This window comes from Engraulis encrasicolus, chromosome 6 (genome assembly GCF_034702125.1).
Source record: "Engraulis encrasicolus isolate BLACKSEA-1 chromosome 6, IST_EnEncr_1.0, whole genome shotgun sequence".
Taxonomy (NCBI): Eukaryota; Metazoa; Chordata; class Actinopteri; order Clupeiformes; family Engraulidae; genus Engraulis; species Engraulis encrasicolus.
Window position 1 is genome coordinate 14,905,046 of NC_085862.1, and position 18,617 is coordinate 14,923,662.

The 18,617-nt window shown below is 42.7% G+C and overlaps 1 protein-coding gene across 1 annotated transcript; it reads left to right on the forward strand.

Moving 5' to 3' along the window:
* Positions 1-5,398: 5,398 nt before the first annotated feature.
* LOC134450768 (cytochrome P450 2J4-like) lies at positions 5,399-18,530 on the forward strand. Its single transcript, XM_063200746.1, has 9 exons — positions 5,399-5,817; positions 6,107-6,272; positions 6,403-6,552; positions 6,753-6,913; positions 7,052-7,228; positions 7,618-7,759; positions 7,848-8,035; positions 9,033-9,174; positions 17,888-18,530. The coding sequence occupies exons 1-9, from the start codon at positions 5,620-5,622 to the stop codon at positions 18,061-18,063; spliced, it is 1,500 nt and encodes a 499-aa protein (XP_063056816.1). The 5' UTR covers positions 5,399-5,619; the 3' UTR covers positions 18,064-18,530.
* Positions 18,531-18,617: the final 87 nt, after the last annotated feature.

Here is an 18,617-nt window from a genome sequence, read left to right on the forward strand (position 1 = left end):
AATGTATAACATCGTTCAGTACATGTACTATGTCAGTATAATAACATATCTGACTTAAATTAACACATCTGACTTAAAATTTGGTAGCTATGTTGTTGATGTATATGGTTGGGAAACATTTGTGTCCTCAGGGCCTTTCCGTTCCTAAGTAGGCCTGTTTGGATAACCTAAAGGTGCCAATCTGTGTAGCTGCAATATTTTACTGCAATTAGTTTAGTGTATGGTTGTCATACTACTACAACCTTAAGACATCTAGCCTACTTAACACACAATTAATCCATTCAAAGACAAGTTTGAAAAAATAGGCCTGTAAAGCCAAAAATACGTACAGCTCTGGGAAAATAAAAGACCACTTAATGAGATTCTCTGGTTTTAGTTATAGCTAGCCTATGTGTTTATTTAATTAATTAACATTTTACTTCTATAAACTGCTTGGAAGGGGCTAAAGCCAGCAGTCAACAAATGCCAAACAGCTCCTCAGTCAAGCCACTGCCTCAACTGACACACACAGTCAACATTTATTCATCAAGTTTATGTGGCAGATGTGTCCTGTTTATCTCCTCAGTCTGTCTTATCAAAATGTATTGAATGTATTCTCCTTTATGTGCATATTTCCTACCAGGGGTGTCGTATAGGGGGGTAAAGTGTGACTGAGGTGCTGTTTCCACGTATTTTTATATGTGGATATTATTTTCTCCTGTTTAGGTGGAAGCGCAACATGTGGATAAAAATAAAAACTCCATTGTAACATGTGCGTTTTAGCCCTCTAAATGGGATATTTTTAAAGCCAGATTTTTGATATGTGGGTTTTAAAACTCTGTTTACGTGAAAACGGAAGGCCAAAATCAATCCAAATAGGAGAAAAAATATCTAGCCTACATTTAAAAAATGTCGGGATATGTGGAAACAGCACCTGAGTTACCAGGGACCCATGTGTATACAGGTGTGCACACAGTGTCTATTTATATGGCTGAGGGGGTCAATTACAGCTGATTGTACATAGGGGACCACAATTTTTTGCTACGCACCTGTGTCCTACATTTGCCTGACATGATGACGCAAAACACTTCTGATATATGCCTTGTTATTGATGATACCACACATGTCCAAATAAAATTGAATGCTTGTGTCACAAGTATTTTCTTCTCTCCCAAGTCCACCAAGCATAGACTATGTGCTCCCACAAAAATAATATCACCTCATTCTGTATTTTCTGGAACCTACTGACATTTCCTCCAAATTTCTAAAGAAAATATTGCCTACCATATGTGACATCAGTCACAAGGCCTTTGCAAAGATGAATCTGCCCAACTCCAGCCTGGGGCACCCTTGGCTCATCACTGATGCAATAGACCAGTGGTTCCCAACCTTTTTCTTCAGGGACCCATGTTTTTACTGTTATAAGATTTGGTGACCCAGAGCCCGCATGAGAGGAAGTCACTTGATACGCTCTGTCTCCTCCGAAAACTCATTTTAGTCATCATTTTATTCCTCAATTCGTCTTTGTTCAAAAACAGAATAAATGTTTAATGTAGCACTTAAATGTTGTTGCTTCTATGCATTTGTCATTTATTCAACATGGGCTACATATGGTATTAAAATGAAACCCCTTAAAACTCAAGAGGGCTTCGCGACCCCCCGTGGATCTTTGGCGACCCATAGGTTGGGTCCCGACCCATAGGTTGCAATAGACCCCTTTAGAGTTTGTAAACAGGTATGACGTAATTGGCTGCGTGCGCACCGCTGCCTCAAAATCGTCCATGCTCCGTTCACTTGTACAGAGACTCGACAGGTGTTTTTTTCCGAAATAACAAACGGAATGCTCGCGCTAACTTCAGATATGCAGTGGGCACCACAGACATGGACATTCCTGGCGATGTCATCAGTACAGTCAGTAGTTTAATGTCTTGTAACAACAAACATCTCCTATGCTTCTGGAACAGCCTCTTCTCTCTCAAAATAGCATAACAAGTGTACTTTTCGGAATCTCTATTTTTTATCAACGTAAACGCTTCAGAACGTCAGTTTTTCTCTCTTTAGTGTCTGCACTGTCACCCAGTATTACATATAGACTCACCACTCCCTATTTTACCCATGCCTGCAGTTCTCCTAGTGCCCGCTCTCGAGAGAGCGCAGCAGCCCGTTTTTTCTGAACAGAGTCTGCACTCCCCCTAGAGTGCAGTACCACCCAGAAGAGTGGAGTCTTTCGTAATATCCTTACAATGTCTCTGGTGTGTTTGAGTCAACGATGCGCACACATTCATGAGGACGTCGACTCTGAATGGGTCTATAAAGATACTGGTTTGTACGTCTTTCCAGGGCTCCACCTACAGGAATGGAATTAGTAGCCTGATTATCATCGACTTTCAAATCTCTTCGAGACTTGGTCTGACCAAGAGCATAACAATGAACATTTCCCAAATGGCAGGATTGACCCTCCTCTTGGTTTGCTAATAGTTGTTTGCTTCCTGACAAAGTGAGAGGAGTTCCCGATTTTCCGGGAGCTCAGAAAGTACTTGCATTGCTATTGACCTGACTAGTAGCAATGCTGAAGGTGTTGCGTCACTGGCAGGGCAAGGCCTAGCTATGGAATTAGGGCATTTTCACACCAAAATGCTGAGTCACAGGTCTGAGTTCGCTTAAATGGCTGAAGGGTACCAGGTGTGAAACCTCTATTAGATTCATCTTTGCGAAGGACGTTTGACTGAAGTGAGAAATTTCCTATCAGTTGTGATTGATAAATCTGAAACATTTTCTGTGAAGTCATCCGTAGGCTGATCGTGTGTTGTTCATATGAGTACACAGCAATGCAGAACACATTTGCCTTTGTTGTTGTATTGATTTATTTTGCCTCTTGGAGGCGCCAAAGCCCCCTTTTGGCCAGAGCCGTATACAGGCCTATTTCATTCATTGAATAAAGTGAAAGCCCAAGTGGGAAACTCCAATTCCCATTGTCATTGTGACACAGCACTTCACAGTACACAAGTGTTCGCTGCACACAATGAAATTGTATTTATGCCTCACCCGTGCAAGGGGGCAGCCCAAAATAGCACCCCTAGGGAGCAGTGAGGCGGGACGGTACCACTCAGTCATTGAGGAGAATGGAGGAGAGCACTGGTTAATTACTCCCCCCATCAACTTGGAGTCGAATCGGCAACCTTTGGGCAACAAGTCTGATGCCTCAACCCCTTACCCATGACTGCCCTACCGTTACATTGCATATTGGATTACTTTACATAACACTTAGCCAACGTTTTAATCCAAAGCAACTCACATTTTTTTCAGTAAAGGGTATTGGTTCATGTAGTTTTCAGGAAAGTTCATTTGGAATCCTAGCACTTTTTAAAAGTTTGGTAAACCAACTCAATGGTTGTGGAAAATGTAATTAAACCTCTTCAGTCCTCAGTCTGTAAGAATGGTGAACATGGATTTTATTATTATACACTGTAGGGCAGGGGTGGCCAACCAGTCGGACACCAAGAGCCACATTTTGTAATGTGCCACAGCAAAGAGCCACATCGGCACACAAACATCACGCGGGCATATAAACATGCGCACACCCACCAACATGGGCATCACCCATCCTTCTCGCACCACAGACCAGCATACACAACAACACATGGGTATGAACATCAACCATCTCTTCCTTTCACACACACACACACACACACACACACACACACACACACACACACACACACACACACACACACACACACACACACACACACACACACACAAAGTGTCAGATTGATGTTACACTCCAACTTAATGGCCTGACTACAAGACAATCCTGAATATAAGATGACCCCCCCTCTTTTTTTTTAACTGCCTCAATTTTTTGGGGGAAAAGGTTTTTTCAAGATAAAAATGTTGTTTTACATAAGAAGACAAGGGTACACAGGTCAAAATTATTTCATAAATTCTTTCATATTTTAATAAAAAACGTTTCACATCATAATTTCCATGAGCACTCTTTATAACAGAGCACGAAGTAACGCGGCCCAAAGATTCTCCGCCTCTTTTAGCTCATTCGGGGGTTAGGCGCACAGGCACCGCTTTCTTGCGCACAGATGAGATGATCATTGGATGCCTGACGACAACACCATCCGAAATTAACAAGGTGGTTCGTCAAATCGCCGTTCATTTTCCACATTAATGTTTCAGCGGGTGCTGACAGGGGGCCAGGGGAAAAGACCAAGTTTTCTTTTTGAGACTAAACTGAGCGCGGACAAGCGACAAGTCGATTTAAATTGTTTCCCACCTGCACGCTGTCTGCCTGCGCCGCTTTGACAATGGCTGATAAACCAGGGTAGAACATTATTTTTGGCGCTATTTTGTCTATAGCCCGCGAAAATAACACGATTTTAAACCAAAAACATAATTTCACATTCGGGTCAATAGCCATGAACACTCCTCCTAACAGAGCGCAGAGATGGCTACGCAGGACAGAGATTCTCGGCGCATCTCTGCTCCAGACGCCTTTCTCTTCATATCATTTGCACATTTATAACCGCCATATCCGAGCGATAGAATCTAATATGGATAGCACATGTTCTTAACCTTATTGAGGAGTGATGGCAAAATCTTTCGGGTTAAAACATTTTTGCCGATATTTTGTTTAGTCAGCGAAAGACGCGGTCACTTTTTAAAGCGCTATTTTTAGAACATAGGCTTAAATCGCGTCTTGTAGGCTATTTGCAGTAACACATGTCACACATCAACGTGATCATTCAGGACACATTTAGCCAAGGCCTACTACAGTACCAAGACCACAGGGCACTTATTTGTTCTAATCAACTTTGTGTGCGCAATTCTAATGCATATTGCCTATGGGACATAAACACAAACTTGGACATGAACGCAAGAGCCGCAAAACACCAGGCAAAGAGCCGCATGCGGCTCGAGAGCCGCGGGTTAGCCACCTATGTTGTAGGCTATATTTACAGTGTATAAGCCTACTTTGCCCCACACTGTCAGTGAAGGTCATCTTAATCAAGCCTTCAGACAGAGCCTTCAGTCTGTAGGCCTACAATGACATTTTTAGTTCCATGAAATGTCAGCTTAGTGTGTCTGCTGTACTGTATGCACTGTAGGCTTCTGAGATTGAGAAATACATGTTATACATACACTGTATACATGGTCTTTTTTTTCTCGGTCTCTGACATCAAGTCAGATTACAATGAACCTTCTTGTTTTAGGTAAAATAGTCCAACATTATGCTTCCATGGCTATACAGTATGTATATAGATATAATAAAATTATTATCTAATTACATGATTTCATAGTCTCTGCCAGATGGGGAAAACATTTGACCTGAATTGAACCCTGCCCTGTGGCCAGCCTCAAGCTTCCAGCCTCACAGCTTACGTGCTGAGCTCAATAGATTATCATTGATGCCAGGATATTTTTGTACTGTAAATTATTAACCTAAATAACAACAGTCAACTATTTAGACCTTCATTTCAGCCCATATAAGTGGTGTTTACCACTTGGTGTCTTTACTCAGGTGTGGAGGAGTGGTTTTCAGGTAGAGTTAACTGCTGTAGGCTAACCCTGTTACTTTCTATAAACGTACTGGAACCTGCGGTTGGTTCAACACGGTTAAGGTTGAAAAAAATGACAGTGATAGCATATCTTTTAGAACTGATTGACGTAAAAAGCGTATTACTTTTTGTCTTAATTTTCCTGCTGCTGTTGGACTACTTTAAGAATAAACCACCAAAGAACTTTCCTCCTGGACCCCGGTCATTGCCCTTCGTTGGGCACTTGCATCACTTGACTGACTTCAGCAAAGTCCATCTAGAGTTCGCAAAGGTAACGTGTATGTGCAGTCATAATCTGTGAATGGCTAAAATAACACCTCAGTTACACAAGTGTCATTGCCCCGGGATGGGAGTAAAGTTTAGGGGGGGTGAGTGTAACAGGGACCAACTAGCAGAGTGTAGCATGGAACGTTAGTAATCCTCCCTCCTCCTGAAACCTCATACATTATTGTTATTGAATTATCAGTAGGCTATGTGTAACCTCCAGAAGCCATATAAAAGTAACTTTTTTGCCTAATTCAGAGACATTTTCTGCATTGTTGTCTGTGTTTCTATTCCAGTTTGCTGAGAAATATGGGCCTGTATTCAACTTTCGGCTTTTCGGTCCACGACTTGTGGTTGTTAACGGCCACAAAAGAGTGAGAGAACTGTATATCAATCAAGGAGACAATTTGGCTGACAGACCAACTGGTATACCATTATTTGATGACATGATTGGTGGCAAAGGTGATTTTTCAAATCTGATTGGAAAACATGCATATTGACACTGTCAACTAATGTAGGCTATTTACACTGACAGAATCCTCCATACTGTATGCTGTGAAATTATAATACAGTATGCTGTGTGTTTCCAAAGGTCTTAGTTTATCAAATGGATATAGCTGGAAACAGCAAAGGAGGTTTGCTCTGCACACTCTGAGAAACTTTGGATTGGGCAAAAGAAGCCTTGAGCCATCAATTCTTCTGGAATGCCGATATCTAAACGAAGCATTTAGCAATGAGCAAGGTATTTACAAAGTTTAGTCGTGTAATTAATAGGCCTATAAATGTACAGGGGTATGAGATAAGACATTGGTTTAAAAACCCTGAATGCACTTCAATTCAGGAAACCTTTACAACTGTGTTTTTTTGTATTCAAAAATGTTCTTTCCTTTACTAATTCTGGCAGGTGTATGTCCTCACAGAATTTTTTTCTGAAACTTCTAGGTAAGGCCTTTGACCCACAATTGGTCATTAACAATGCTGTGTCCAACATCATCTGTGTGTTGGTGTTTGGGGACCGTTTCGAGTACACCGACGATGAATTCCGGTCCCTCCTAAAGAACATCAATTTAGTCATCAGTCTTGAGGCGGACATTTGGGCACAGGTTATCCTCTCCTCTTACACGAGGCTATATTGTTTTTCTCAAAGAATCTAAACACGTTCAGATGTCATCTCACTTTATTTATGTACTGTACTTCAATCTTTTCCTTTTCTGTTCTACCTGCGTTTTTTCCCTCGGTAGATGTACAATCTGCTCCCATGGTTGATGCGCAGAATTCCCGGCCCACACAGGAAACTATTGGCCGTTTGGGGTGGCATTGTCGACTTCGTAAGGGGGAAAGTGAAAGACCATAAAGCAGACTATGATCCCTCAAATCCCAGAGACTATATTGACTGCTTCCTTGGAGAAATGGAAAAGGTGGGTTGAGTGTTGAGAGTGAGGATCCTACAGGTATTTATAATAAGACCTAAATGTGGTGGCGTGAACTGGGTTGATTAGACAAGCAAACCTAACTCCAGTTGGTGACAAGTTCAATCCCCTTGATTAATTTACCACTGAGCAAGGCACTACAACATACTTGTTCAACAGGGATGACTTATTGTAAATAATAAGATGATACAGGGATAGGAAAATGACTGATGCATAGGAATAGCTAAATGACTCGAAGTGAATGATGTATTCAACCTACCAAATAGGTTGTGCATACACACAGGTTTACGATTTCTCTCAATAGGTTTTCTCCTGTCTAATAGTCCCTAACATTCTTGCACTCCTCATTTTCCACCCTTTATGTTTGCTTTCTGTAGTGGAAGGATGACAAAGCAGCAGGCTTCAATGTGGAGAATTTGTGCTACTGCGCCCTGGACCTGTTTTTAGCTGGAACTGAGACCACGTCTACCACACTGTACTGGGCACTGCTGTACATGATCAAGTATCCAGAGATACAGCGTGAGGAAAACCATTCAGATTTCATGAAACGTTGGCTGAAGTTGGCAAAACCTTGTTCATGACAATTATTTTGTTGCTGTATTTTTAGGAAAGGTGCAGGAGGAGATTGATCGAGTGGTGGGATCGTCAAGACAGCCTTCTGTGGCCGACCGGGAGAACATGCCTTACACAGACGCTGTCATCCATGAGATTCAGAGAGTGGGAGACATTGTGCCGTTGAATGTGACAAGAAGTTCCACCCAAGACACCCAAGTTGGAGACTATGTTATTCCTAAGGTGAACAAGAGTCGGCCATGTGTAACGGAGGCTAACTAGCAGAGTTAGCGTGGAACGTTGGTAAACCTCCCTCCTGAAAGCCTCATGCAGTGTCGATACCGTTGGGCTGGGAGACTGGGGCCACATAACAGAAAAATCCTAACTTTTCATCCTAACTTAAGTTAGGAAACCTCCTTCTGTAATACCAAAATTCCTAAATCCCTTCCTATCTCAAGACAAGATAGGATTTCAGAGTTAGGAAGTTTCTGCTATGTGGCCCCTGGTCCTTAAGTCCAGCGGTATCGTACTGTGTCTCCCATTTCCGGACCGATGTAGTTGACGAGGTGGCAGGTTCGCATCCACGAGGTGGACGAACAGGTGCAGGTACACCTCCGTCATAGTGGTGCCGTGACCCGGATGGGAGTGAGGTTTCAGGGGGAGAGTGTAACGGAGGCTAACTAGCAGAGTTAGCATGGAACGCTGGTAAACCTCCCTCCCAAAAGCCTCATACAGTGTCGATGCCATTGGGCTGGGGAACTGGTCCTTTAGTCCAGCGGTATCACACTGTGTCTCCCATTTCCAGACCATTGTAGTTAATGAGGTGGCAGGTTTGCATCCCAGAAGGGAGCGAAAAGGTGCAGGAACACATCCGTCACACATGCTTAGACTGGATTTTAGGATTTGCTTCAAACTATGGATGGTTGGAGCTGCAGTAAATCGGAGGAACTCACAACTTAACGAAAATGTTTTTTGAGCATGCATATTTTTTGCCTTGTGCTTTTTCTAACAAGCAATCAAAAATAATGATTCGAAAAGGAGGAGTTTTAATTGCAAAACAGGGTTTATAATGTAGGCTTAATTTTATTTTTACTAAGTAAATACTAGGCCTATGCACCTTAGCCTACTCTAAATTTTTGCTTAATGTCTAATAGAACGTCATGGAACATTATTTTGTTTGTAACGTCTACATTTTGGGTTTTTTGTTTGTTTGTTTTTGACTGTATGATTGGTTTCTCAGGGAACAATGGTAATGGGGACCCTACATTCTATTCTGTTTGACGAGACGGAGTGGGAGACCCCTCACACCTTCAACCCAGGCCACTTCCTGGATGCAGAGGGCAAGTTCAGGAAGAGGGAGGCCTTCCTGCCGTTCTCCTTGGGTGAGTATTAAAGGGGCTCTAGGTAGGATTATAACCAAAGCGACTTTCAAAAGAGGACATAATCATAGCAAACATCACTAGCAGATACAAAGTGCACAGGAAATATACAGAACAACAAGTGCAGATGCAAAGAAAGGTTAGTTGTTGTTTTTTTTAAAGTAAAGTACACACGCGCGCGCACACACACACACACACATACACGTCATGTCAAGAGTCTGGCCTGGGGATATGGCAGCTGAAGCATTAGTCTAGTAGATGGTCACGAAAGAGGAGAGTGTTTACTTGCTTCCTGAAGGCTGCAAGAGATGTGCTTAGTCTTGCTGCTTCTGGGAGACCATTCCACCCGTTGGGCACAACAACGGACAACAGTCTTGAGCGACTGGATGGAAAAGTCAGATGGCTTGTGCTGGTGGAGCGCAGTTCTCTTCAAGTAACATAAGGCTTTAGTAAGTCCTTCAGATAAGATGGGGCCGTTCCTGCGAAGGTTATAGGCAAGGGTCAAGGCCTTGTGCTTGATCCGGGCGGCGATCGGTAGCCAGTGCAACTCAATAAATAGAGGAGTAACATGGGTACTTTGGGTTGATTGAATATCAACAGTGCCGTCACATTCTGGACCATCTGCAGGTAGACCTGTCATGAGTGAGTTGCAGTAGTCAATGTGGGACAGGACTGTGGCCTGGACCAGTCGTTGTGTAGAATATTGGATCAGAACAGGTCTGATTTTCCGCACATTGGACATCTGGAATCGACAGGTCCGGGTGACTGAGTTGATGTAGTTGGAGCATGACAGCTCATTTTCAATCATGACGCCAAGGTTTTTGGCGACTTTGTTTGGGGTCACAGTGGTGGAGCCCATCTTGAGGTTAGTAGTAGTAGTAGTAGTAGTAGTAGGTTTTATTGTCAATTTCTTTACATGCACTGGTCATACAAAGAATTTGAAATTACATTTCTTGCTTTCCCATACAGACATAGACTAATCTAGGTAAGGACATAGACAGTATAGACATAGACAGTACTTATACATGGACTTAAGACAGTATGGACATAGACAGTGCTCATACAGACATTTAAAGTGCAAGACTGGACAACAGAAGACTTGTAGAGGACATACATTAAGAGGTATTTGTTGTGCTTTTGTGCTTTTCCTAAAAAAAAGTCCTTTATAGCGTTCTGACATGGTAATAGTAGCATTTTGAAGAAAATAAATATTAAAAAAGGTCTGTCAAGTACACCAGCAGCAGTGTGTGTGTGTGTGTGTGTGTATGTGTTTAGTGCAGGTAGAAGGTGCGGTGTGCGTCTTGTGTGTGTGTTCGTGTGTGTGTGTGTGTGTGTGTGTGTGTGTGTGTGTGTGTGTGTGTGTGTGTGTGTGTGTGTGTCAGTGTGTCAGTGTGTGTATGTTTGGGTTTAGTGCAGAAAGTGCAGTGTGCTTGTGTGTGTGTGTGTGTGTGTGTGTGTGTGTGTGTGTGTGTGTGTGTGTGTGTGTGTGTGTGTGTGTGTGTGTGTGTGCGTGTTTTGAGTTAGTGCAGGTTGAAAGTTCAGTCACAAGTATTGGGAGGGAAAGTGGAAAACAGCGATCCTAGCGGTTACGTTCCAAACACCAGGGTGATCCTATTGAAACTCCCATAGACAAGTTTTTTAAAAAATCCCACAAAGATATGACTTGGAACTATAACACCAGACACATTTTTCAGCGTACACAGTAGCATGAACTACTACCTGTGAAAATCTCAAGTCATTTTTTGCCCTTTTAAGAAAAATAGAAATTGTGCCAATCTGGTCGGAAACGGACTACAGCTCCCAGCATGCTGTGCTTCGCGCCTCGTTGACAACACAGAGAAACAAATGAACGCGAACGAACGCAAGTTCTTCGCATATCTTCACATCCTTGTAATCCTATGAGTTCCACATTGTCTTCTTATTACACATATATACACGCGATCATTTTGGTATGGTTTTAAATTCTCTAGTAGATATGATGGCTTCTGTGGTGACGAGTAACCACCTCTCTGGCTCATGTTTGGCTATGCTAATTTGGCTATGCTAATTACATGGAGTAAACAAGCCACACATGCCAGTCAGTGTAGTTCTGTATTAGCTTTTTAAAGAATATTAAAATCAGCTCAGATCAGTGAAAAACCGAACATTTTACCACCTGGTTCGATAAAACGGGCCAACATGCCCATAATATGACTGCCTGTAGGAGCCATTTTTGATGTTTGATTTGGTATTTCATTTTTGACTTGACTTTTGGTTTGTTGACATTTGGTTTTTGGAATTGTGACACCTGCTGGCGTAAATTTGTCCCTGCACCTCAGATTTGGTAGCCTGGCTGATGATCCACCTGGGTGCCTAATTGGCCCAGGTGAATAATCAGACAGCTTTCTTTTGGAACAAAGAGCTCACTTTGAGCATGGAGCATTAGGCTTTTGGAAAGACAAAGACGCCAGCAGGAAACCGTTTTCAATATCGCATTTTTATGTTGTTTTTTGGACGGTATTTTTTGTTGGAAACTTGGAAATGTATTGATGAACATTGGAACTGAAGAAACTTTTAAGTTTGATGGAACACTGGAATAAAACCGTCTCTTTAAACAATTGAAACACCTTCTTGGCGTCAAAGATGTAGAACTTACAAGGAGTCACTACATAGTTTGAAAACGTCTGCATTGGACAATTTGGAAACGCTCTTTCGTTTGGATTGGAACTGGATTCATGAACTTTTTCGTTGGAATTACTGCCCTGTGTTTTGGAAGACTGGAATTAATTGACTTCATCAGAACTGGACTGCAAACATTTCATTCATTCTTTCGTTTGGATATCCTCTACAAAGGCAAAGACTGCACTAATAATTTGCACCGGTGGAGTGAGTATAAAAAAGCACTACACACGGGCCGCCGCGCTCGCAAAGACTTTGCGCTTTAAGTTTGGAACGTTGCCAATTTTTGTGTTTTGAGACTGAAGACTTTTTTACTTTTTTAAAACGTGAATACATTTTTGAGTTTGAATTGAAAATGGCAGAGCCAGTAGAAGAGGAACCGAATACAGAAGAACAGAACTTAGTAGAACAGCAGAATATGGAAGCTGAAAGGAAACTTATACAGTTAATAGGCAGCCGAAGAGGAAAACTTGGATACCTGACAAGGAAAAAAAATGAAATTAACACTTTAATTACTGCTGGAGAAGAAAAGGAAAATGTGCTAAAGCTAATTGACACTTTTGAAAGAAGCTTTAATGAGTTTAAAGAATTACAGGCCACAGTGCAAAGTTTGATGAAAGATGAATACGAGAGAGAGGCTGATCAAGTTGATTGGTTTATCCCGAAAGCTACTTGTTTCAGCACTTTCCTGGAAGGCGTAACGCAATGGGCAATGAGCAGTGATGAGGTGCATGAAGAATTCCAGGAAGAAGTAGAGGAGCAAGAAAATCTGGTAGTACCAGAGGACAGTGCATCTCAAGCTAGTCCAAAGGAAAAGAGCAAAGCCCTTAGCGAACATGGTAGTGTTGCGTTCAGACGGTCTGACGCGCAGCCTGTAGTGGAAGACTGGCAGCGCGCTGAGGCAGACTGCGCAGCATTGAAAGCAAAAAGTAAAGCGCTGAATGAAAAATTAGAATTGGATATTGAAGAGGCCAAATTAAAAGCGCGCAGAGAAAAACTTGATATGGAATCAGAGTTGGCAGCCGCAGAAGCAAGGGCAAAAGCATTGCGTGAGTCAGAGGAAAGGCGCTCACTGATTAGCGCCTATCAATATGATACACCGACAGAATACAAAATTCCCACAACAGCGCAGAGGCCAGTGAAGCAACCAGCGCAGACACCAATAACTCCGCAAAGCCAAACGGTTAATGTACAGTCTGTTCCTGCTGCTGATGGCAACAACCAAATTGCTGATGTTTTAAAAAGACAAACAGAAATAACAGAATTACTTGTTAAACAGCAAACACTGTCTTTGTTGCCAGATAGGAATGTACCCATTTTTGATGGAGATGCACTTGAGTTCAGAACCTTCATCAAGGCATTTGAACAGTGCGTAGAAAGACACACAACTAGTCTGGCAGATCGTCTTTACTACCTGCAGCAATATACCAAGGGCCAACCTAGAGATCTTGTAAGCAGTTTCTTGCACATGGACCCAAAAGTAGGCTTCAAAGAAGCAAAAAAGCAACTTGAAAAACAATTTGGCAACCGCCACAAGATAGCATCTGCTTTCATGACCAAGGCATTAAATTGGCCAGACATAAACCCTGAAGATGGCAATGGGCTGAGGTCTTATGCTCTGTTTTTAAACAGCTGCTACTATACCATGCAGGATGTAGATGGCCTAAAGGAATTGGAGAATTCAACCAACCTCAGACAATTAGTGTCTAAACTCCCCTACAGACTGAGAGACAGGTGGCGTGGACATGTGTGTGCCTTACATGACAAAGACCAACAAGTGACATACAAGGACCTAGTGGACTTCGTCGACAAGCAGTGCAGGGCAATGCTAGACCCGGTCTTTGGAGACATAAGTAGCACAGTGGATACCCAAAGGGCCCCTAAAACAAAACAAACTGTGACAAGCAAACCCAATGCCACATCCAGCTTTGCAACCACTGTCGACCATGTACCTGCCAACAATAATGACACACCTGGACATAAACAAAAGACAAACAAGAGTGCATTTGACGAACCATGTTTATTCTGTGGAAAGAATCATACATTTGAACACTGCCAGCTGTTTGCAAGAAAACCTAACAATGAAAGAATACAATTCTTTAAGACAAATGGAATGTGCTTTGGATGCTTGGAGAAGGGACACATGAGTAAGACATGCTCCAATAGAATGACCTGTGACAAATGTTCATTATCTCACCCAACTGTTCTGCATATCCACACAGGAAAGCCAAAGGATTATGGACAAGCTGATCATGCCTTACCTGCAACAAGTGCACTGGTGTCAGTGGAAAAGGACCACCTGCAGGACAGTGAGTCACAATGCACATTAGCCATAGTCCCGGTGAAAGTTAAACTTGTCAATTCAGAACAATTTGTACATACTTACGCATTTTTAGATCCAGGTAGCTCCTCCACGTTCTGCACTGAATCCCTGAAAAGTAAGTTGAATACTAGTGGAAAAAACTGCTCAATTCTACTGCGAACAATGGCACATGAGAAAGTAGTCAGCAGTAGTGTAGTCAGTGGCCTGGAGGTCAGTAGTATGGAGGATCACGACTTTCATAAGCTCCCAGACGTTTACACGCAACCAAAATTGCCAGTGTCAAAACGACACATACCCAAACAGGAGTCAGTACAGAAATGGCCACACTTACAAGAAGTCAAACTGCCACAACTGGATGCTGACATAGAATTGCTAATTGGAACAAATGCTGCCAAACTCATGGAACCCTGGAAAGTCATTAACAGTAGAGGAAATGGTCCGTATGCCGTTAAATGCCCCCTAGGTTGGGTACTCGGTGGACTAATGCAAGAGAGCACATGTGACCTTAAAGGCAGCCATGCATGTGCAGACCCACACTTTGCTAAAAAGCAAAATTCTGAATGGCTAGAATCTGACATTGACTCACAGACATGTGACGATGGTGACGTTGAAGTGAAGAGTAATGTTGTGGTCATGGCAACCACAACTAGCCAGAAACCAACATACAACTTCATACAGTCCCATTCAAATTGGAGTAAGCTCATTAGAGCATTGACGTGGATGCTGAGGCTGATAACGGTGCTCTTGAACCTCAGTCAAAAAGGAAAGGAGATTCTGGATATTGATCCTGATGACAAGAAACCACGGAAAAGGAAGGAGAAAATGACCATTGGAACAAAATGTACGAACACAAAACTTACCTGGAAGAGGCCCACACCTAAAAGAGAGAACCTTTGGAAAATTGCATGGATATACAACCTGCAACAAGGAACAGTATCAAAGGATCAGGAAATGAAATCTCGCAATGTGCCTGATCAAAAGCGTTTCCAAAAGAAATGGAGACCCTGCAAAAGGGAAACCCACACTACTGTAGATCCACTGCCTCAAAACAGACTTATAGGTGACCGTTTACACAAAATGACCTGCCAGAGTATCAGAAACTTTGTCCCATACTCCCAAAGAACCTCAAGGTGCTCAATGTGCTATTGAACCGCTCAGAGCCACAGACTGGCCACAACTCCCAGATGACAACTTTACAGTAACGATGGAAATAGTTGAAAAAGAAATGATATTCATGATCATGATGTGTTAATTGCTGTGTTCATTTCCCCCAGGGTATCTTGGCTGTTGGGGAGGATTGTTGACACCAAGAAAGATTGAAAGGGGGTGGTATGTAAGTAACACTGAACCCAAACAAGTGTCTTAGAGAGACCAATTACAAAGGTCTGTCTGTTGTTGGAGAATGACATGTAAATATGACTTTGGTATGATTGTGATATGATCTAACGATGTACTTTGAATGACTGCTTTGTGTGAAACAATGCATTCTATGATGATGATGCTTACTTTTCACTTACACTGAACATTCTAGGCTTCACATGCACACATGGACCATGGACCTCCGAAGATCCATTCGTGCACACACAAGCGTCGTATCCATACACAGACACTAAGCACAACATACACCACTTATGGACTCTTGAATGAGCAATGCCTGTAATGGCAAATGGACTCTATGAACTGAACACTGAAATGATCACAAAAAAAAGTACACTTTTGATGTCATTGTGAATGATGTGAATTATGACTGATGTGAATGATGATTGAATTGACTTATGTATACATGGCTCCATATTTTTTATTTTGGTTGTTATTGTACCTGTCCTTAGCCAGTAGCAATAAGGGGGGTGATGTGTAGGAGCCATTTTTGATGTTTGATTTGGTATTTCATTTTTGACTTGACTTTTGGTTTGTTGACATTTGGTTTTTGGAATTGTGACACCTGCTGGCGTAAATTTGTCCCTGCACCTCAGATTTGGTAGCCTGGCTGATGATCCACCTGGGTGCCTAATTGGCCCAGGTGAATAATCAGACAGCTTTCTTTTGGAACAAAGAGCTCACTTTGAGCATGGAGCATTAGGCTTTTGGAAAGACAAAGACGCCAGCAGGAAACCGTTTTCAATATCGCATTTTTATGTTGTTTTTTGGACGGTATTTTTTGTTGGAAACTTGGAAATGTATTGATGAACATTGGAACTGAAGAAACTTTTAAGTTTGATGGAACACTGGAATAAAACCGTCTCTTTAAACAATTGAAACACCTTCTTGGCGTCAAAGATGTAGAACTTACAAGGAGTCACTACAGAGCCACTACTTCTACTTCGTCGTCAGGGCCGAGATGTAATTTTTCAAAGAAAAAAAACATTCATTTGTTGCAGGGGGTTGGAACGTTGCCAGCAGGGGGCGATGAGATTACTTTCCCTCCCTATAGTAGTGCAGGTGGAATGTTCAGTCGCAGATATGGTGGTGGGGGATGGGGGGGGGGTTGTCAGTGGCCTTGCTGGCTAGAGGCTGACAGTGGAGGGAGAGTGGGTTGAGTGTTCAGCATCTTGATCGCTTGGTGCATTGTGCTGCTCGCCAGCCTGGTGGTACGGGAACGGAGGCGCCTGTACCTCTTTCCAGAGGGCAGGAGGCTGAACAGTTTGTGTGCAGGGTGGCTTGTGTCTTTGATGATCATCAGTGCTTTCCGGGTGAGGCGTGTGGTGTAAATGTCCTGCAGGGAGGGGAGTGGTACTCCAATGATCTTCTTCGCTGTGTTCACAACACGCTGGAGTGTCTTCCTGTTTTTCTCCGTGCAGCTTCCTCCCCACACTGTGATGCAGTTGGACACGACGCTCTCTATGGTTCCTCTGTAGAATGTTGTCATGATGGAGGGTGTAGCACTTGCCTTCTTTAGTTTGCGCAGGAAGTAGAGACGCTGATGGGCCTTCTTCGCCAGTGATGTAGTGTTGGTGGTCCAAGAGAGGTCGTCGCTGATGTGCACTCCAAGGAACTTGGTGCTGCTTACTCTCTCCACAGCATCGCCGTCGATGGTCAGTGGTGGCAGTTGTTTTTGGTCCCTTTGGAAGTTGACAACAATTGTTGATGTTGTGACTAAGTGACTCTTTAGCTGGGATCACCAGGAGCTCTGTCTTGGACACGTTCAGCTGTAGGCGGTGGTCCTTCATCCACGTTGACAAGTCGGTGAGGCAGGCAGAGATGCGTGCTGAAACCGTGGTGTCCTCTGGACGGAACGACAGGTACATCTGGCTGTCATCAGCATAGCAGTGGTAGGAGAACCCATGTGTTTGAATGACACGTCCTAGGGAGGAGGTGTATATTGCAAACAGAAGGGGCCCCAGCACTGATCCTTGGGGTGGCTTGTGGAGAGGCTGTGAGTCGTAGACAGTTTCCCTTGCCATGACACACTGAAGGTGCGTCCACATTGGTACCACCACCACCTACAGCTTGTAGTCTGATGAGTATTTTCCACAAACGGAGCAAAAATATCAACAAAAGCTCATTGCAGATTAATTGGAAATGGCAAATACTGTATCTAGCCCTACTGAAATAGCAAGGTTTCAATATAGTATCTCAACAGCAAATGCAATTTAAAATGGAACTATGCAAAAGGAAAAGCAATAATGCACAACAAGGGATTAATAGCTTTGGATATATTGAATTGTAGTCATTGTAGTCCTCTTCACATCTATTTAGTATTTCTGTGTCATGTGAATTCCTCCTTTTTTGTCTTAGGTAAAAGAGTGTGTCTGGGAGAGCAGCTGGCTAGAATGGAGCTGTTCCTTATCTTCACCTCTCTGCTGCAGCGATTCTCCTTCTCACCACCAGAGGGCGTTGAACCCAGCTTGGAGTCCAGACTTGCAGTCACTCATTGCCCCAAGCCCTACCAACTGTGTGCTGTCCCTCGCTAAAATGTATAACATTGTTTCCCCTTTTTCCATTTCATTTAATTTCATTGTTAATTTTGTGTGGTAGGCTATTTGTTTTTAAAGTATGTAGGCCATACATTGTTTACAATAGGGGTGAATTCAGGTTAATTGGGCAGGTACTCCACCACCAGTAGGTGGCACTGTACTGATGTAGCCGGTACATGGTATACATAATATTGATACTGCACAATGATACATGGTTCAGTGTGCCCTTGAGTGTTCAAGTAAAAGGATGAATTTTACATACGGTTTCCTCATCATTTGATATTACTACAATTCCTCCTGTGAGCAACACCACAAATTACAGCTGATTGTAGGGCCCACAATTAGCTGCTACGCCACTGTTTCCTACATCTGCCTGCTGACATGATGATGCAAAACACTTCTGACATATGCCTTGCCTTGTTATTGATACCATACATGTCAAAATAAATGTAAATGCTTGTGTCACAAGTCTTTTCTTCTCTTTCAAGTCCAAGCATAGACTATGTGCTCCCACAAAAATAATAACACTTCATTCTGTGTGTTTTGGAACC

Excerpts from the sequence above, each read along its gene's own strand:
- LOC134450768 (XM_063200746.1), top strand. The coding sequence starts at position 5,620 with ATGACAGTGATAGCATATCTTTTAGAACTGATTGACGTAAAAAGCGTA. Across the intron at positions 6,273-6,402 it reads TGACATGATTGGTGGCAAAG|GTCTTAGTTTATCAAATGGA; the intron begins GTGATTTTTCAA and ends GTGTTTCCAAAG. Across the intron at positions 6,914-7,051 it reads AGGCGGACATTTGGGCACAG|ATGTACAATCTGCTCCCATG; the intron begins GTTATCCTCTCC and ends TTCCCTCGGTAG.